At 53.4% G+C, this 21,037-nt stretch overlaps 1 protein-coding gene across 1 annotated transcript; it reads right to left on the bottom strand.

The window, feature by feature from the left end:
- Window positions 1–3,945: 3,945 nt before the first annotated feature.
- On the bottom strand, window positions 3,946–20,579 carry Col6a1 (collagen type VI alpha 1 chain). Its single transcript, XM_038342081.1, has 35 exons — window positions 20,381–20,579; window positions 19,477–19,606; window positions 18,113–18,313; window positions 17,020–17,179; window positions 16,582–16,710; window positions 16,479–16,499; window positions 16,293–16,313; window positions 16,159–16,203; window positions 15,399–15,452; window positions 14,850–14,894; window positions 14,698–14,724; window positions 14,029–14,055; window positions 13,886–13,930; window positions 13,158–13,211; window positions 12,855–12,917; window positions 12,446–12,508; window positions 12,303–12,356; window positions 12,173–12,208; window positions 11,775–11,837; window positions 11,327–11,389; window positions 10,175–10,237; window positions 9,891–9,953; window positions 9,561–9,611; window positions 9,327–9,362; window positions 9,036–9,098; window positions 8,815–8,880; window positions 8,577–8,612; window positions 8,127–8,163; window positions 7,811–7,819; window positions 7,174–7,307; window positions 6,666–6,775; window positions 6,373–6,556; window positions 6,089–6,269; window positions 5,610–5,639; window positions 3,946–5,255 (listed from the first exon to the last, which is right to left on the bottom strand). The coding sequence occupies exons 1-35, from the start codon at window positions 20,499–20,501 to the stop codon at window positions 4,633–4,635; spliced, it is 3,108 nt and encodes a 1,035-aa protein (XP_038198009.1). The 5' UTR covers window positions 20,502–20,579; the 3' UTR covers window positions 3,946–4,632.
- Between the last annotated feature and the right edge of the window lie 458 nt (window positions 20,580–21,037).

A 21,037-nucleotide genomic window follows, 5' to 3' on the forward strand; every position in this document is an offset into this window, starting at 1 on the left:
TAACTCTGGCTGGCCTGGATCTCTGTGTGCAGCCCAGGTTGACCTTGAACACACAAGGTCCTCCTGCCTCTGTCTCTCAAGTGCTAGAATTAAAGGCATGCACCACATGTGGCCTCGAAAGCTGATTTTTAATGGCCACTGAGTGATCAGCATCTCAAGTTTCTAGGTCAAGTACATCCCGGTCAAAAAAGGTCCCTGTGCACTTTCAAAACTGTGTCACTATCTGACATCACCCCCAGGAAGGCTCAGTAGTTATAGCCAGCTTCTCCCCATGGCTTCTTGATGCCTGGCTTGCTCATCACAATCCACAGGCAGGTTTATGCTCTGGATTTTCTTTGCCTGGTGGCCGGAGGGGCTGACACTGCTGTCCTCATGCTGTCTCTGCTGTGAAATTCCTGACATTCTCTTGCATTCTTGTTGCTCTATATAGCTCTTCCAAGCATGAAGTTGCAAACCGTTCTTGGTCTCTAAGCACCTGACCATCTCAGGGACTGAGTAGCCCTCAAAAACAGCAGTTTCTGCTTGAGAAGAGCTGAAGGGAGAGCCAGAGATTTTAATTCCCTGATCTTGTTGGATATGGAGAGTCAAATTATGGGACCAGGTAATGGAGGTAGACACCTAGACCCCATGGCTTCAGAACTGGCAGATCACAGTATTCTGAGTGCAGAAGCATACTAGAGACCCTGGCAGTCTGCTAGGACACACAATTCCTCAGACACCCTTACAGTGATATTTTATTTATGTTTTATAAATAAAGCTTGCCTGAAGATCAGAAGATAAAGATCAGAGGCCAGGCAGTGGTGTCACACACTGTTAATCCCAGAATTTGGAAGACAGAGACAGATGGATCTCTGAGTTTAAGGCCACCCTTGGCTACACAAAATCAATGCAGAGACAAATTCAGATGGTGGTGGCTCACACCTTTAATCCCAGTATTAGGGAGCCACACGCCTTTAATCCCAGCACTAAGGAGGAATATAAGAAGGGATGAGACAGGAACTCCTTCTCTTTCAGTCTGAGGATTTCTTAGAGGTAAGAGTTCTCTAATGGTTTGGCTGTTTTGCTTTTCTGATCTTCAGGTTGAACCCCAATAGCTGTCTCTGGGCTTTTATTATTGGTGCTATACACCCTCAGGGGCTACCTCTTACAGCTAGGAGGGAAAAGTAGCTACATGCTCCTATAAGGTCCAGGTGTTGCCTCTTCTACTCTGGTGAGGGTGCTTGAGGCTTCTGACAAGTGACATGCCAGAATTCTCACCAACCCTGGCTTCTTCACATAAGCCAGAGAAAGGAGGGGACAAGGATAGGAGACCTGCTGGGATCCCCATATCATGGACTTAGGTACTCAGCGTGACCCATGCACAGCCCCAAGGGTTCCCGTCCAGCCTTTCCAGGAGTTAAAGACCCAGTATTTTCTTAGGGGAAAACTCTTGTATCTGGTTCTTTGAACTGCTTTTGTCCCTGGTGCTGTGCACTAAGAGAGGCACAGGATAGGAGAGGAGGATGTAGATTGGAGCAAGCTCAGCGGGTCGGGGCATGGGCAACTGGGCTTAGTCATCCACCAACCTGTAACCTCTACTGTGGGAGCCTTGTGCTGGCCCACGTGTGCAGAGGGGTGACTTAGGACTCACTTTGTGGGAGGCAGGGCATATCCAGACTCTGAGAAGCTACTTGTTGCTGTCTGGCCTCCTGTTATTCATGGCAGAGTAAAGCCAGGAAAGATACGGGGAGTTCAAAGGGATAAAGGACAAGGGATAAGAGATTCAGGGGACTCAGGTTTGGGTAGAAATGGCCAAGGTTCCTGGCTTAGAAACACTCAGAATTGATGTGGCAGCAACCACTGACTTACTGTGACTATGGGTAAGTCCCTCACTGTATCTCAATGTTTCAGTCTGGAGTTGATTCTAACTCTATGAGAGCAGAGGTTCCACTGGGCTCCAACAAGAATCTATGACATCTAGGCTCAGTAGACCAATAGTCCCTCCTGCCTAGAGTCCCTGGTGACCATAGGAAGCATCTGGGGTAGGGTAAAGAACCACAGTATGTGCCAAGGACCTGGAGTAGCATGGCCTACCTGGTTCTGGGATACAGACCTGGAGCCACCAGTGGAGGCTGGGCAGTAGGGAAGAGTGTACACAGAAAATACCTTCCCTGCTTCCTCCTGACTCAGGTTCCTTGCCCTGCCCCAGTCTAGCCTTTAGTCCTCCTCTCGGCTCCTGGGCATAGGGATGAGGGATGTGACTGACCCTCCAGGTAGCCAGTGTCAAGTTTGTGGTGAGGAAACCGAGGAAAGAGCTAAGTGTCTGAATGGAGATGGGGTGGCTAAGGCTAGCAACCCCTCTGAGTCCCCAGTATGTGGCTCTCCTTGGCTCTCTCCCCTCTTCTCTTTCCAGTTATGCTTGGCTACTTAGCCTCCACCAGCAGGAAGGGCCTAGTGCAATTCTCTCAGCCTCCCTGATGCTGCGACCCTTTAATACAGTGCCTCACATTGTGGTGACACCCAACCATAACATTTTTGTTGGTACTTCATAACTATAATTTTGCTACTTTTATGAATCGTAATATAAATATCTGTTTTCTGATGGTCTTAGGCAACCCCTGTAAAAGGGTCATTTGACCCCCACAAAGGGGTTGCTTGTGACCCGCAAGTTGAGAACCACTGATCTAGTAGTTTGGTTTTGTTGTTGTTGTTGTTGTTACGGGCTTTTATGGCTGTGTGTGAAGTACTCAAGTGTACATGTCCCCACACTCAAACCACACATCACTGCCTCCCAGGTCAGCCCTTTCTCTGCTCCTAACTCCCCAAGAATGAAGAACAAGGCAGTGGGGTCTCTAATGGCTGTGTTCTTCCTTTGCCACTTGGCCAGATTTGCATCTGCAGCCCCCACCCTGCAGGTACTGTTTCAGAAGACATAGGCCATCTCCTGGCCAGCATCAGCGCCATGGCAGACTCACACCTCATTCTGAGTAACCATTAACCGATGTAGACATTGTTTTCAGCTTCCCTTAGGGACTTCTGGAGAGTGGTTTTAGAAGTAGAACTAGTAGTTAGTTGTCTATTGGGTCTTCATCTGGTTAGATCTGGTTTAATCTGGTTGGACATGGATTGGTCTAGTGTAATATGGTTGGATCTAGTTGGTTCCTGGTATAATCTGCTAGAATCTGAGTTAGTCTGTTATTTGGTTTGGTCTTATTTAATCTGGTTGGATCTGGTTTGATCTAGTTGGATTGATTTAAACTTGTGTACTATGCTTGGATCTGGTTTGTTCCAGTTTAATCTGGTTATCTCTGGTTTGTTCCAGTTGGATCTAGTAAGGTTTGCTTTAATCTGGTTGGGTGTGGTTTAGTCTAATTTAATCTGGCTAAATACAGTTTGTTCTAGTGTATCTAGTTGGATCTGATTTTATATCAGGTTTCTATTTGTTTGGGTCCAGTATATTGTGTTAGATCTCATTGGTTATGGTCTAATCAGGTTAGATTTGGTTAGGTCTGGTGTAATCTCATTGAATATCATTTGGTCGTGTTTATTCTGGTTGGATAAGTTTTTATTTGGCTGAGTTTTGTTGGATCCAGGGTAATCTGGTTGGAACTAGGTGGTCTGAAGTTATCTCTTTGAACAAATCTATCAAGCCCTAGTGTCTCTTGAGTTGGCACTGAAGGGTGTTGTGTACCTCAGCACTACAGCCCCCTGGCGTGGGAAGATCTTTGTGCCATGTTCTTCCTCTCAGAAACAGATGGGCTGTGTCCATGGGCCAGGGCAGCTTCTCCTTGGCCCCGTGGTCTGTCTGGCATTAGCTTCTCTTTCCGGGTGTGTTGGGTAGTGGTGTAGATACAGTGAAGAGCCCCAGAGAAAAAATGGAACCGTTTATTATCAGAGAGAGCTGGTATGGACCAGATTAGGGGAGCATGGGGGAGCCACAACAAAACTATAAGAGGTCTTCAAAAAAAAAAAAGGGGGAGAATCTCAGTTTGAGGAAAAGGAGCTCTGGATTGGTTCTGACAGAACGCATGAGTTTGAACTGTCCAGACCAAGCCTCTTTGTATATGAAGCTCTTGCAGGTAGCACCTTTGCTCTTAGACAAGAGGCAGGAGCCAGCATTTCCTGCTGCTCACGTTGAGCTGCTAAGGGCCAGGACCAAGGTCCACGTTGGTCACTGACAAGCACCTGATGAAGAGGAGCGGTCTCCTCCAAGTTTGTGTTTGAAAATGCTCTTGGTCTCAATTTTTCTAAAAGCTGTTACCCAGCAAGCTGAGCCCATGCAAGGGTTTGTTTCACTGTTGGTGTGAAAGGCTCAACACAGGCAGAAGTGCAGATGACATGAAGACACGGGAAACAGATTAGGGGCAGCGAGAAGGAGGATGAGATATCCGGGTGCAGCCCAGAGGCAGAGGGAGGTCAGCAGGACGCCGCCATGCTGGACAAATCAAGGAAGATACAGATAGGAGCTCAGGTGAAGCCATGGAGGACATTACACAAAGCCAACAGTGTGCATCTTAGCTCTCCCTCTAAGGCAGTGGAACAGTGGTCAGGAACATTTGGGTCACATGTCCTAATCCTGTTTGGTCAGTGGTGGGAAGGGCAGGAAGGCCTGTCAAAGTGTGTCCCCATGTGTACGGCCATGTATGTGGCCCTCTAGCCCAGTGCCACCTTCCTGGAGACTGTCTGGTAGAATACACCACGAAGCAGGGCCTGGTAGTTGGGTACACGGAATAGGTGGCGCTCACCAAAAGCCACGTCATACTCCGCGGTCTTGCCGGTGACGAGCACGCGGATGTGGGGCTCATTCACCTGGGGTCCCACTACCACCACAAAGATCTCGATGCCTGCACGCTGGGCCTCCTGCACAGCCTTCTCAATGGCCTCTGCTGTGGCTCCCTGTGAGTTGCCATCTGAAAACAACAGGAGTCTCTTCTTGGTGGCCCCTGATGAGGCTTCCCGGTAGAAGCGCGTTACATAGCTCAGGGCGTCGTTGACATCCGTGGCATCGTTGATGAAATCCATGCTGTCCACGGAGCTGGCCAGCACTGTGTAGTTCTGCATGAACTGAAGAGCTGCCCTCCCCGGCTGTTGCTGGCCTTGGCCACTATACTGGACCACGGCTACCCGCACATCCTGGGAGGGATCTGTCCTGCCTGCTGACAGGAAGCGCTCAGCTAGGCGCTTGGCGAAGACCTTGGTGGTTTCAAAGTTGTGACTGCCGACGCTGGCTGAGCTATCTAACAGGATGGTGATGTCAGCCGGAGAGGAGAATGTGACTGTGGGGCAGAGATGGTTTCTTGAGATGGATGGACTCCAGAGGGCTGGCCAGAGACCACCCAAATTTTCAGAGCTGCCAAGACCCAGAGGAGAGAGCCCAGAGCTCTGTGGTACCCTTAAAAAGCCCTGCCTTAGCCAGGCAGTGACAGCGCACGCCTTTAATCTCAGCACTAGGGAGGCAGAGGCAGGCGGATCTCTGTGAGCTTGAGGGCAACCTGGTCTACAAGAGCTAGTTCCAGGACAGGCTCCAAAGCTACAGAGAAACCCTGCCTCCAAAAACCAAACCAAACCAAACCAAAACAAAACAAAAGTCCTGCCTTTTCCACCCTGCCCTTCCCAATCTGTGCACTCACTTGGACAGGTATAATCTGGACACTTCTTATCTGTAAAGAGAAATCACACAAAGTGAGTGCCATGCCACCATGACCCTATGCACTATGCCCACTCTGAGCCTCAGAAGAGGAAAGGTGGTTTGCAGGTCAGGCACTATGCCATGCTGCCCACCAACTGCCCTCACAAATCTGCCACAAACTGCGTCCCTTAACCAAGTTGTCCACACCATGGAGTCAGACTCACACAAGGCCAACATCCAGTGTGCTCATGGCATTGGGGGTAGAGACCTTGGCCCATGTAAGTGGCATGAGAACACCTGCTCTCAAGTGGCTCTGCTGGGCCAGAGGTCACCCAGTCTGGTCACAGTCCTTCTTGAGGTGACAGTGGCAGCTGCATTCTGAGGGCTGTCACTAGCCCAAACATTCCCAGAAAGCTGAGCAGACATGTCTAGGACAGACCTTGGCACTGCCCACCCAGACCTCTGATCCCCAGTACCTACCTATGCAGATCTGGGCTGTGATGTTCTTCAGAAAGCCGTCATCTAGAAGCTCGGCATAGTTCTCCTTCACCAGGGAGATACCTGGCCGGCCTTGAGACAACAGGCCTTGACAGGAAATGACGTTGAGCTGGTCGGAGCCCGCGACAAAGCCGAACACATCCTTGATGCCCACAGAAACAACCTGCAGAGGGCAGAGTGGCATGGGCCGGTCTGACCCTGTACTCTGGTGCCCCGTGTTCACAGGAGAGCCTGCTCAGCTACCACAGCGCTGTGCGGCTGCCCACCTGAATGTCTGGCCCACAAAGCACACTGAGTGGTGTGGTGTCCCGCTGAGTGTCAGAGCGCCCGTCTGTGATGACCAGAGCGATCCGGTTGTTCTGAGTGGGTGGAAGCAGCCGATCCCGGGTGTACTGCAGCGCTTCTCCTGTAAACGTGCCGCCAGCCATCCACTGCAGTTTCTTGACGGCTCTGCATGGAAAGACAGACAGACCAAGGTCAAAGTCAGGGTCAGGGTCCCGGTTGGGCCAGGCCCACTGTAGGACCAGGGACTGGGCAGTGATCTTGGGAATCCTCTCACTCTTTGAAGTCCTGGGCATTGCGGATGTTGGGGCTTCGCATGTCCACGTGCTCTTGCATCTGGTTGTGGCTGTACTGCACCACACCCGCGTGTGACTGTCCTGGCTCAAACTGTAGGAATGACATCATCAGGTCTGGAGACCAGCACCTCTGTGTCCTGGAGTCCCAGCCTGCCAAGGACCTTGAGACCCCTATGTGCTCTTTCACACAGGGCCATCCGTAACTACTCCTGCAGGTCCACACAGCTCTGTACATAGCCCTCCCAGCTTCCGTCATGAAAGGATGAGCTCTGGACCCACTACCACGATTCACTGTACCGCATGGTGGTGATGCATGCGTACGTATAACTTCCGTGGACACTAAAGATGTGTTGTTTGACTTTGTTACAAGCTACTACCAGCTCAACGTACACATAAATCAGTGTATCCAGTGATGAGCTGAGAAGCCAAGGTGGAGGGCCTGAGCTCTCTGTCGGCCCTACCTGTGATCCAAGGTTGGCTTGTACTCACCTTGACCAACTCATCCTTGCTTAGCCGGTCAATGACCTTGATGATGAAGTCCTTGGCAATCTCAAAGTTCTGCAGGCCAATACTCTCGGAGCTGTCCAGCACGAAGAGGATGTCGATGGGGCCGCATGTGCACTCTACGAGGGGGGACGGGCCAGTCCTTAGCGTCCTTCTCCAGGCTTCCCTCAGTACTCCATGGTCCCACCCCCCCCCCCGATTGTGGATTATGAATCTTCTCCCGCATCTCCTTGTGAGCTAGACTTGCGGGACTGGCCTTCATTGGCCAGACCCAACAGTGGCTACCCTTGCCCTTTCCTCCTCACTCTCGGCCTGTGGAAGAGTGGATGGGACAAGCCTGGAGGTCTGGTTCATGCTTCAGCCTTCGGATTACTAAAAATGATAGGGAGACAGGACAGGGAAAAACAGTGTCCTGGGCCTGTATGACCCCAGGGTGCTGCTCACGGGGAAGACGGATGGGTGGGAGAGCCAGGGTGATGAACGCATGGCTGCTGCATTGCTAGCCCACCGCACAGCCAGGGTGATGAACGCATGGCTTCTGCATTGCTAGCCCACCGCACAGCCAGGGTGGGTCCACTTAACACTGTGCAGGAACCCCCAAGAGTGAAGAGACACCACTCACCACAGCAGGCTGAGGAAAGAAAAGAAAAAGCCCTAAACAGAACAGCTCCAGAATACAGCGTGCCCTGTCCTGCTCTGCCTAGCTTCGCCTAGCTCTGGCCAGGCCCTCGGCTTGTCAGAGTCCCTGAAATCTCAGAGGATGTGTAGTCTAGCCCTGGTTCTCCCGTGTGGGGGACCTGGCAATCTCAGTAGCACCTAAGCCCTGCCTGCCCGTGCCTCCCACCCTTGGAGACCCTTCTGGAACAGAATGCTGGGCCCCATGGCTGGCAGGAACTTGTTGGCTCATTAAGAAAGTCACCCAGGCTCCAGATACTCACAGCACATTTTCATGATGATGTCCAAAATCTCGCACTCCTGGGAAGAGAGGTGAGAATATTAGCGTGGCTTAGGCTGAGGCCATTCCTGGTGGTCCCTGGGAACCCCCTGAGGGTTGGATCTGTGCAGGGACTTCCCATGGCCTAGAGTGTTCCTGGCTTAACAAAAGATAGGGTGCAATTCCTAGCACATAACTTGTCATGTATCCCCCATGGCCATATGTCTCCGGCATGGCCATGTGTCTCCCGTGGCTGTTCCGTGTCCCCTGTAGTCATCCATATGCCAGTGGTAGCCATGCATCCCTGTGGTCTGAGTGCAAGACTCCAGGCCTCTTCCCCCAGCCACCCCCATCCATGAACAGTGTTTGCGAGGTTCCAGGTTCACTAATGTCCCCATCAAGGCCCAAGGCCATAGTGGTCAGCCCCCAGATCATTTGCAGATGCTCTACTTACATCTGGGCCAGGTGGTCCCACGTGTCCTGGAGGTCCCTGTCAGAGCAAGAGCAGACAAAGTCTCTAAATGGGGAGCTTGTGCCCAAGGATTCTTAAACCGTATATCTTCTAGGGACCTCAGTGTCTCCAATTGTCCTTGGGGCAATCCCGGTCCCTTGAATCTTTTGGCTTCCACCTCTAAGGCTATAGATGGCCTTGCCTTGCCTCCACCCCTAACCCCTACAGCCACATCACCTACCTGGGGTCCTTCGGGACCTCGGTACCCCTTTGCTCCTTTAACCCCACGGGGTGAAATGTCATTGTTCTGGAAGAAAATGGCAAGGGGTCAGCAGGAACAGCCATGTGTACCAGCTGCTCTGGCCCCTCAGAGTACATCTTCAGCCTCCCTGTTCCCCTGTTCCAGTGAACAAACCCAGCAGGGTTCATAGTCTTGAAAGACTCTGCCCGTCACCCACTTACATCCTCTCCCGGGTCTCCAACTTCACCCTCATCTCCCTTGAGACCAGGGTAGCCTTTTGTTCCCTGCAGAAGACAAAATACATGGGTTAGTGGGACCTAGGATGTAGAGAGGGCAGAGAAGATAGATGTGACCTGGCTGGAGTGTCCCTGAGTCAGTGATGTAACCCCAGACTCACACATGTGCATGCTGCCTGATGTCATGTGAGAAAATGGACACAGGGTGTTGATAGCACATGAGTGTGGTGTGAACACACATCTATGGCCTGACAGAGGCATGGTGGGGATACTCACATTTATCCCAGGAGGGCCTCTGTTGCCTGGATACCCCTGTGAAGGAAGATAAGGTAGTTATACCAGGGTCCAGTGGGGGCAGAGGAGGCAGAATGACAGCCAAGTCAGAGGTACAGGTGGATGGGCCCAAATGCCTGGGCTAGCTGATGGCTCTGGTCTATCTCATCCACCCTGGTGGGCAGAAGCATTCCAAGGGGGACTTGGTAGGTGTGTGGGGAGGCCTACAACACTCACAGGGAAGCCGGGGAAACCTTCCGTGCCATTTCCGGGTGGACCATCTTCACCCTGAGAGTCGAGAGAGCTGCTGTCATCATGGTGAAATGGTGGCTACATGCCTGGGGGACGTCCAGGACATCTGTGTCCCCAGCCAGGGTAAGCCTCCCTCCCCATGTCAACCCTCGATTGAATTTTTAAGCAAGAGGGCCTTGCCTGGGGCATCCTCATCCTTGAGGGCAGACTGTGGATGCCCCCTGTGAACCAGCACCTCTCAAAGAGACCAAATAAGGCAAGTTCCAGCTGCTAACCCAGCAGTAGCCTGGTAGAGCTGTTGTCCCGAATACTCACCCTTTCACCCATCAGTCCCGGGTCTCCCGGGGGTCCAGCGGGTCCTGGAGCTCCTCTGAGACCCTAAAGGAGTGGGACAGGTAATAGCCAGGTCATAGACAATGTGAGTTAGTAGCACAATATTCTCCCTGGGACCCAGTCTCTCCCAGGGCAAAAGAGGGAAGGCAAGATAAAGAAAAATGGGTGGGGGTATGGGAGAGGCTCCAGGACTAGGGCCGTCCTCAGAGTGACAAGCAGAGCTGGCCTTCTAGGTAAACAGCAGCACAGAGTGGGCAAGTACTTACCTCAGGGCCTGGAGGACCCTCATCACCTCGGTATCCTTTAGGTCCAATTGGGCCAGCGTCACCCTAGGAGATTAAGACCCATGAGAGCTCAGCTCACTGTCCCCAGGCCACACTTATTTGAGAACTGAGAGTTCCAGACTGTAGGATTCTATCTCATATGGAGAAATTAGGTTGCTGCCACTGTCATTTAGGGCCCTGAATGCAGGGGCAGAGGACCCTCAGGGACTCATGATAAGTGGAGTCAGTAGTCAGCATGGGGAATGGTCAGGATGGGTTCTCTCCTCTCTGCTATCCATGTTGGAGCCTTCGCTTTAGGTCCCCATGTGTGTGAATGTCTTCCTTTGCTCATGAACCCTCCATGGTTGTACTGGCCTGGGAGGGACTGCTACCTGTGGCGGTTAAGTTCATATGTAGTCTTTTCCTTACCAGACTTCTAACCAAATGGACACAAGGACAACTACAGATTCAACTATGGTATTCAGGTACAGTTTGTTCCTGAGATACATGACCTATCAACCTGGTTCCTTCCTGAGGGCTCTGGGGACCATACCTGGTCTGGGGACCTGAAGTTCCAGTGTCTCTGGGCTGAGCTTGGCTGTACTGGCCCTGGCTCCCTGAACATGGGCCCTGAAAGATCTTACCATACCTTTACATCACGGAACCCCTTGTATGTTAATCCTGCCAAACTCACCTCTATCCACTCTCCCAAGGATTCAAAGACTTCTTCTCCATCCACCCCAAAGCCTAGGGACTCACTCTGTTCTCATGGCCATAGTCTCCCTGCCTCTGTGGCCGAGTCTCTAATACCCCTCATGCCCACACTACCAGGCCTTGTAAACATAAAGCTCAAGGCCAGTGATCTAGGGTCTATGGAATCTACAAGTGTCTGTGGCCCACAGCCTCCAGTAAATCCCTTGGTCTTGTGTTGAGCGCTGACACATGTCCATGCCAGCCGAACCCAAGCTTAGCTCTAAGCGTGGACACCATGAGTCTGCAGGAACATGCATTTGTAGGAGAGTCCCCATGCTAAGTCACCGAGAGCATTTTTTCAGAAGACCTGAATAGAACACTTAGCTTAGCACTGAGCAGTACTGTGTGGGCCTACAAAACTGTGAGGTGTCACTATTTCCTGCAATACATTAGGCTTCCTACCGGATCTCCAGGGATGCCGACGGGGCCTTCTCTTCCTTGGTTACCTTGTGGTCCAGCTTCACCCTGGGGAGAAATGAGCCCATGAATGCAGAGGTAGAGGTCACATGGGTACCACCAGCAATTTGCTCTAGAGCGATCTTGGTGGCCAGCGATTGAGGCACAATTGCAAGGATTGGAAGAGTCTGCTGAACTCCAAACTGTAAACCAAGGCTGACCCCACTTGCAGATTTTTCTCCTCCGGATGGGACCAATAAATAAGTGAGCCTCTGATGGGATGTGAACTGATGCCCTGCCTTGGATGTTCAGAGCCCTGGGCAGCTCCAGCCCTCCATAGAAAGGCAGGAGAGCTGAGGCCTAGACATGAATAAGGCTGCATACCTGGCCCTGTGAACCTATGCTCAGCTCTAGCCTCAGTGTGTCCCCTAGACAGTCCCAGGGCATGACTTACCGGGTCTCCCCTTGGGCCCCTCACACCAGGGGTCCCCCGAGGTCCTCTTTCACCGGGGCCACCCTGTGTGGAGAGAAGTAGATATGAGTCTATCTGTGATGTACTCCTGGGAAGGGTGGGAGCTTGAAGGCTGGGCCCAGTGATCTCCCCAGATGTCATGGCAGATCATTCCAGAGGTGGGCCTCAGTGTTCCTCAGGCTGCCTGCCTCCTCAAGACTCTCAAGTGACCCAAGGCCCTGCATGCATGGCAAAATCTAGAATGGCTAGGGTCTGGCTTCCCGCCTAGCCAAGTCATATAGACAGAGCACTAAGGACCTACAGAGGTCAGATCCAGGCCAGTCTGCACGAGCCTTTGCTGCTGCTGCTGAGGACAATACAGTACCATCCAGCTGACTCACCCTCTCTCCAGGGGGTCCATCTGGGCCAGCATTCCCCTAGGACAAGGAAGAACAGTACATGAGTCTGCGCACTAGGCTGCACTCAGCCTGCAGCTGAGGATGGAGGCTGGACCAGGATAGGGGTGCTTACCTCATCACCAGCCTCTCCTTTCTCTCCGGGGGGACCAGGCTCTCCTGGATCTCCCTGGGGAAGGACAAGTTGAGAATGACTGCAGGCTCCAGTGTCCACGAGGCTCATCCTATCTCATCCCATCATATGCCAGGTCATCTTACCTCATCTCCAGTTGGCCCTGAGCTTCCTGGTCTCCCAGCCTCGCCATCCACTCCAGCTTCCCCCTGGGGAAGATCAGAGATCGATGGGTTCAGACACTGGAAGCCACATCAGGGCCTGGGCCCAGTGATGACATGCTCTTACCTAAACCTCAGGTCACCCCAACCAAGTCTGGAAGAGTTCTGGTCCCCTAGGGTCCTCACAATTCACCCACATCTGCATAGCACACCCTTGACCATAAAAGCCTTAAAACTCCTCAGGTCCAGATGCTTGACGGTGAGCGGCAAACTTGTGTCTGCCAATTGAGGTTTCTCAGAGCCAGGCTTGTTCCCCACACTGTGGGTCCCAGGAGGAATACTTGGCCTTAGTAGATGGTGAAGTCTCGACTCTCTGGGGCTGCCTGTCACCTACCTTCTCTCCTTTTAATCCAAAGGCACCAGCATCACCCTTGGGACCTGGGGGTCCTTGAATGCCCTGGTGGGAAGACGGAAACGCAGGTCACAGCTAGCCATGATCCCCCATGGGCCCCAGATAAGCGGCCATCCTCAGACTGAGCAAATAAATCAAATGAATTTACATACAGCTCAGCCATTGGGCAGAGTAGGCGAATTCACATATAGCTCGGCCATTGGGTGGAGTCAGAATAGCAAGGGTTGGGACCAAATTTCCAAGAACCCATTATTCCAAAATATAGGGGTAGAGGAAGTGACTTACATCGAATCCTGGAGAGCCCTTGCAGCCTGGTAGTCCTGGAAACCCTGTCTCCCCCTGGGAGAAGGAAACAGTAATATGGGAATGATTGAGTAGAGACTTGAACTCTGTTCATCCAAGCCCCACCCAGGAAGGTCAGGAGCCCTCTGCACTTAAGGGGATCACTTTTCTCCTTTTCTGCCATCTCTCTGAGGAGGCAGATCTCTCTCTCTCTCTCTCTCTCTCTCTCTCTCTCTCTCTCTCTCTCTCTCTCTCTCTCTCTCCTCTTCCCTTTTTCCCCTTCTCTTCCCTTCCCTTCCCTTCCCTTCCCTTCCCTTCCCTTCCCTTCCCTTCCCTTCCCAATAAACTTCCTTCTCAGATCAGGGAGCAGAGACCAAATGTTGTAAAACCACACGAGAGAGACCTTGTGGGGTGAGAGCCAGAGGCCTCATGGCGGGTGGGAGACAAGCATGCCATGGAGGCAGAGCTTAAGTGAAGTATTTATTGAGAGCAGGGTGAAGGGGAGGGAAGAGGAAATGAGAGGAAACAGAGAGGAAGAGGAAGAAGAGGCAAGGACCAGCCTTTCCTAGGACCTGGGTCTTGGCATGAAAACATCACCTGACTCTCAGGGTTTCCCAGGAAGACCCACCATGGGAACTGCACCTGCGCACTTGGGGCAGCCCCTGGCTTTGTCTTCCTCCCACCTTAGACGGTATTGTCCCAGCCTTTCAGCCTTCCCGCCTCATGATTACCTTCATGCCGTCTACCCCGTCGATGCCACGTTTGCCTTTCTCACCCTGTTAGACAGGGAGACAAAGGGAGGTTAGGCAAAGGCCAGATGTTACTATTGCTGGCCCGTGAACAGCATTTACTTCTTTGACCCAACCGTACTCACCTTGTAGCCTTTCGGTCCTCGGGAGCCCTGTGAACAGGAAGAAGAGGATGAGAGGCAGTCCCCGGGCTGGACCAGAGGGCAGCCCCCACTGCACGGTCACACTGCACCGTCACACTGCACCGCCACACTGCACCGCCACACTGCACCATCACACTGCACCGTCACACTGCATGGTCACACTGCACCGCCACGCTGCACCATCACACTGCACCGTCACACTGCACTTCCACACTGCACCGTCACACTGCACTGTCATCCTCCCAATAAGAGGAGGAAGGCATGCACAGTGTGGTGGGACCATTGTGAACACAACAGCATCCCACACATCCAAGAGATACAGAATTGTGGTGATCAGGGATGCAGGACAGAGTGGGAAGGAAGAGGACAGGGCCTGTATTCAGAGGGTCTCCAGGAACTGCCCACTGAGGCAAAGTGGCATTCCCAGGCCTCTCTGATTCAGGTAGCCTGAGGTGGCAGCAGAACTCAGGGGACCTGTCTCTGGAGACCAGACACATCCCCTCTGAGGCATAAAGGGTGGCCGGAGGGTCTATTTCCCATACATCCCCCCCCCCCCCACACACACACAGAAGCACTGGCTATCTCCCTGTGATGCTCATTCGTCAAGATAACTCCCTACCCAGGACAACCTCGAAGCTGGCCCGCACTCACCTTCTCTCCGCGGCTCCCCTTTTCTCCCTGTGAACCAAAGAGAAAAGGAAGGAGTATGTTATTTTTGTATTGACCAGTTTGTACCGTGCTGCCAAGCCCTGATCCATTCCATCCAGGAGAGGTCGAGGTCACTGGGCGTTAGGGACACGTACCTTCATACCCTGGTACCCGACTGGCCCAAGATCTCCAGGTCTTCCCTGGAACAGAACAAGAGATAGTTAGACATCCCTGGATAGCAGGGGAAGGGACCACTCAGCCCACCTCACCCCTCACTGTGACTAGAAAGACCCACATAGAATCTTGAACCCAGGCAGGCCCGGGACAGGGTGGGTAGGGAAGAAGACAGGGCCTCTGTGAGGCTCCCAAAGAGTCTCCCAGGATCTCATGGCAGGCTCCAGGAGAGAACCCAGAACACCCAGGAGGGAGGAGAAGGGGGACACAGTACCCCAGAGGAGAGGGAGGGGATCCAGGTCACCATGGGAGGGCTAGAAGGGAAGAGGAACTGCCAGGAGACTGATCATGGCCCAAAGCAGACTTGTTGGCCTGACTCCTGGGGCAGCCTTTCTTCTCCCAACAAAGGACAGGCTCTGTGAGCTCTGTGCTCAAGGCTGCTGTTCTAGAAGTTTCGATGGCACAGATCCCCAGCCTCAGGCTTCTCAGCACTTGTCCCCACTGTCACGCAGATGGTAGCCCATACTCACAGGGTCTCCAGCTTCTCCTTTCTCTCCGGGAAGACCTGGCTTTCCTCGTTCCCCCTGGAAGGCAGAGGAGATCAGCTCAAGGGGACCAGGTCAGGAGCCATGCCCATCTGTCCTGGAAAACTGGGCGAGACCCCTTAGGCATGAGAAAGATCTACAGGGCGAGAGTTGTTCTGGCCATGGTTCTGGGCCTGCCTGGGTTCCGGGAGTCTTCCCAGGTTCCTCAGGCTGTGCCACCCTAGACTTGGGCCTAGACTTTGCCTCTGCCCACAAGTTCTCAAGGCAGAGCTGGTGTGGTACTCTAGTCCTAGAGAAACAGGAAGACCCAGCAAGGAAGCTCCCTGGGGCGGGGTGGGGGGGGGGGGGTAGCTCAGCTCTGTGGGTGACGCCCATGTGGCAGGAGAGCCACCCTAGATCTGACCCCAGCTTCTCCAATAGTGTTCAGATTTGTCCCACGTGAGTCACAGTAAGACTTGGACCCCCCAGTTTCATTCCAAGCTCCACCAGAATGTCCTTTGATTTCAACTGGATGCCAATCTGACACTTAAGCCTGAAGGCAGTCTTGGGGATCACAAGGGGGAAACTCTGCATTCCCAACCCCCATACCCCAAAGCCACATTTAAGCTATGCCCAGTCTTTCTCCTTGGACAAAAGCAGCTGCCCAGCCAGTGTTGGGTGTACAAGATTCCCAAGGAGATGGGTGCAGAACTGTGGCTCCCAGTGGCTCCATCTTAATAGAAACAAGGCAATTTCAGCCACTCACCTCATACCCGGGGTCACCTCGGGGACCAGGAGGTCCTCTGGCAGCCTGAAAGAAAAAGAAACAAGAGACCCGTCTTCATCCCCAGACCCTAGACCAGGGTCAAGGGGCCAGTAGGGAAAGTGGGCCACACTTACCTGGCAGTCAAAGGTACAGCACTGTGGAAGAAAAGGATAGGAGATCAGAGTCCAAACCCAGGGGATGGATGTCCCAACAAGGACAGGGAAGGGCCCTGGGACACTCACTCCAACAGGGGGACACACTGGCAGGGCTAGGACTGCGTAAGACACAGGCCCTGACGTGGCTCAGGGGGATGCACTTACCACTTGCTCCACGTTATTTTTCTGAAATGGAAATTGAAGGGTGAGTTAGTCTCTCCTCTGGGCCCAGGCTTTCTTTCCCCACCCCGAAGAGGTCAGTGCTCACAATCATTTCCACAATGGTGTCAATGGTCTGGCTGATGGTCTCTTCGGCATCGCGGCTATGCCCCCAGTCCGCCGCTGTGAAGTTGCGCCGGTATGTGTGGTCTGTGGCGATGATGCTTAGACGTGGCTCCTGGGCACGTGGAGGAGAGAATGAATTACCTCCCAAAGGCCATGCACCACTGGGAACTGGGTGGTGGTTGCAGAGCCAAGCCTCAGGGGGGTGGGGTCAGCCCTTTGAAGGGCTGGGACTGTCTCCTGGGGTGTCTCCACCCCAAGGGTCATACCAGGGGCCCAGCAGGTGGGAGGGGCCTTGAAACAGACAGTCTGTGTGTACCCAAACATGGAGGAGAAGACTCCAGTGACTCTGGGGCCCAGATGGCAGGAGCCCAGAGGCCCTCCATCTTGTGTGTTGAGAGTGTAAAAGGAGGTGGGGTCTTACTAGGTGGTCAGGTGTGATGGCCACAGAGAAGACTTTGATGCCCAGATGCTTGGCCTCGTTGACTGCATCTTCAAGGCCCCCACATGGTTCCTTGTAGCCCTCTAGGGGGTGCCCATCGGTCACCACGATCAGGTACTTGTTCTCCTTGAGGTGGGAGCCCCTAGAGAGGTGGGCAGCATGAGACCGCTCTCTAGGGCTCAGAGTCTGGGAACCCCAGCTGAGACCCTCAGAGCTGGTGGCCAGAGGTCCAGAAGAAGGACCTGGGGCAGCTCTGGACATGCTGACCCCTGTCACCCAGGGACCAGGATTCCCCATTGATCGTGATTATAAAGGATCAGGTCTTGTTACATGGGCACATCTTTGAGATGCACTTTCAGGGAAGGCACCGGTCCTTAGTGTGCATGCTAAGTGGGCATCATCTCAAGATGCACTGGACCCCAAACTTCTGAGAACAAGAGAGCCGGGGTGACCCTGGGGTACTGGGGGTTGGTAGTGTCTTGTGGAAGGAAACTGGTGTAAGAGGTAGAGGGACTCACAGATACCCTCGGATTGTTTTACCCTAAACAATGCAATGGCTCTCTGAACAAGAGGTCAGAGTGGGGTAGCGGGCCATGCAGACATCAGGGCTTTTCCACACTACGTGCAAGTTTATTCCGTGGATCACACGTGGCATCCATGCTCTAGGCCGTATCCCCAACCCAGCCACTAACCTCCTCACCTCATACAGCTACAGATGGGAGACAGGGCCTAGCACAGCCCATACAATTTAATCCCACGTTCGTGTTAATGTGGAGGGGCATTTAGTTCACTGGTTGAGACAGTCACTAGACACCTGGATGAATGGAGATTGGGATATGGCCCTGTGGTCCCTGGCAAGGTGAATAGGTTTGTGGCTACAGGCACATTGCCCCCTGAGGTAGAGTTTTTAGACTCCAGGCCAGCCTTTGATGAGTAACAGGCAGCCTGGCAGTGGTTCACCTGGCCATGAAAAATGGGTCAAGGAGGCCCTGCAGCATGCAGGTTGAGAAGGTCTGTGTCTGAAGACACCTGAGACCGTCCTGGTTGATAGAGATGATAGGCCTGCACCACTCACCCTATGAGCAGCTCCTCTAGCCCCTTCTTAATGGCGCAGTCGGTGTAGGTGCCTTTGCCGAAGTACTTGATCGCATCCACGCTAGCCTTGAGCTCATCGCGGCCACTGGGCATGCGCGTGAGCCCTCGGATGATTTCTACTTCGTCACTGTAGTGCAGGGCACCCGCATTCCAAACCAGGTTACGGTCACACCGGTAGTACCTGAGAGTCACAGGTGGGACGAGGTGAGGGAGCTTCACCCTCACCTGCATGAAGGGACTTGCTGTCCCACCCAAGGGTGATCTCACAGATAGGCTCAGGGTTCACACAATGGGCATGGCTGGACAAACCAGCCTGAGTCTCAACTGAGCTATAAACATGACCCCGGCTGGGGCCACAGACCCCCATGTACTGCAGAGGGCTGGGTGAGGACAGAGGCAGGCACAGGCTAGTTCTAAATAGGACAGGCGGGTTTCTAAAGTGGGCTCAAGTTGCCTCCACCTTGCGCTGTAGCATCTGGCCACACAGCTCTCCAAGGCCTGCTACGGTGGCCCATGCAGGACATCAGGAGACAGGGTGACCAAGGCCTCTGCAGTAAAATGTAATTCCATCCATATCATAGGTGGGACATGGAAGCTGAGTAAAGGGACCGAGGCCACCTCACTGCCTTCTATATTAGGACCTCCCTCTTCTTCCCTAGGGCCTCAGATTTGTTCATTAAGTTCATGTTTTAGAACGCCACAGTCCCTGAGGTGGCAGCCCGGGGGTAAATGGTTCGCTTCCAGAGCCACAGTCTCTACGGGCAGGGCCCTGGGCCCTGGCTGGGTAGTTAGTAGGGCTGAAGATTACACTGTCTGAGTTCCCATCCTCACACTGATTGACCACTGTGCAGGGACCCTACTATGGGGGGAGGCTCATCACCTACACCTTTCCTCAGGACCTGCCCCTAGCCACACCCTCTGTTCTCAAGGCCCCGTTGAGGAGGGAGTAAGAAAGGGGGTACATGAAGCATGCTGTGTCCCACGCGCAGCCTGTGTTGAGGAAACTGGGGACTTAGGTAGACACTCTGAAGGCCATGTGGACCAGGTGGGGTCCAGCTGCCTGCAGGACTCCAGGCATGAGGTATAAGTAGTTATCTGGTTAACTCCCCAAACTCCTGTCTGTGTTTGGAGTGTGGAGACTCAGTAGTGTCTCCTCAGTCCTGCCAGCGAGGTAATTCCTCCCCATCTCATACCCGGTCAGCCTCCCTCCTGCTCCACCGCTCCCCCACCCAGCTGCATCACACAGGACAGAGTCCTGAAGTGGGAAGTTAAGGCTCAGCTCTGCATGCAGGTCCACCCCCTCCCCAAGCCCATACAGGACAGGCCAAGGCAAGTTCACGCTACCTGTCTCTCAGGTTGTCGATAAAGCGCTTGGTGAAGGACTTCACCTTGTCCACCAGGGCCCCATAGGGTTTCAGCCTCAAGGCCACACTTTCCGAGGTATCCAGCACGAAGAATAGATCCACAGGGCAGTCTGAGCCAGGGAAAGTCCCATAAGGTCATTCAGCCATGCCGTGAGCCCCGCTGGGAGCACCAGGCCCCTTCACACATCCCCATTCAGGCCAGAGGCTCCCTGAGACACCATCCCTTCTTAGCAGCAGAGCCCTGGGCAGGTGATGGCGGCCCACCAGCCACCTGCCTGGTAAGGCGACACCCAGCAGAGTCTGAAGGACACCCAGGGTGTCCTGTCCCTTGAACAGAGCCTCACTCAGAGTGGCCTTGGCCAGTTATAGAGAGCAGAGACTGCCTGGGAGAACTGGATTATTTCTCATTATGTTCTCAGGTTCAACTCAAAGCCATGACCTCACGCTCAGATATGAAGGGACAGGTTATCTATCTGGCTGTCAGGCAAAGAGAGAGAGCAGTTCTGGGGCCTTCATCAGTCATTCACCCAGGAGAGAAAACAGACCAGGCATGGTAGCCACAGGCTCCCCTTCATTGGTAGGTCCCCCTGGAGTTTCCAGCTCTGTCATCTCCCTAGCATGGAGAGACTTGAGGTGACAGGACTCCAGGGCCTTGTGGGTGGGAGCAGTGTTCCAGCTGCTTCAAGATGGGAACTGAATGGAATGCAGGCTTGGACAAGGGACAAGGCCCCTTCTCGGTGGCTCTCCATAGGATTAGGACAAAATGGGACTAGTGACAGCACCCAGGTTATGGGGGGGCTAGGGGAGGTGAGCATTGAGTCTATCTACTTTCAGGCGGTCAGGCAGCTAAACACAGGGCTCGGGAGCGCAGTAAGCTCACTCACCTTGGAAGGCAATAGCCTTGGGGCCCTGGATGTCCTGTGTGGCCACCCAGCAGGCCTGTAGCAGCAGGGGCAGCAGAGCGTGGGCCAGCCTCATGTTTCTGGCTGGCCTGTGGGTCCCCATCAAGTGCGGGCCAGGGTCAGGGTGGGCGCTGGTAATGGCAGTGTAAGAGGATGTCTCTGCTCGCTGCAGTTAGAGCCCAGGGCTGTTGGGAGCCAGTGAGGGTGGAGGGAGGGAGGGAGGGAGGTGCAAAGAGGGGAGGGATCAGGAGAGGAGGGGGAGAGGAAGGGGAGGGCCTCATAGCTGAGTGAGTCACAGCTTCGGGTCTCTGGAACCTTGAAAAAAAAAAAAAAAACCCTCTCCTCAAGGGTTTTATGAACCAAGACACTCCTGGGCTGTGGAATTCCAGTGGCCACAGCGTGTGGGGTGTTTCCTCGCCCATAGTCGACTACCCTGTGTAAAGAATGAAATATAGTGTGTACAGAATATGTGATCCTGAAAGAAGTTTCAGGAAATATTTCTGGCAGTTTCATTCCAAATACTGCCTGTGGGACTGACCAACCCAGTTTACGGGTGTGAGTACCGACTCCCACAAATGCTGCTTTCTCAGGCGCTGGAGAATTCCATGCCACTGTCTCTTCAGTTTAGTTAAATACTTG

This window comes from Arvicola amphibius, chromosome 9 (genome assembly GCF_903992535.2).
Source record: "Arvicola amphibius chromosome 9, mArvAmp1.2, whole genome shotgun sequence".
Lineage (NCBI taxonomy): Eukaryota > Metazoa > Chordata > Mammalia > Rodentia > Cricetidae > Arvicola > Arvicola amphibius.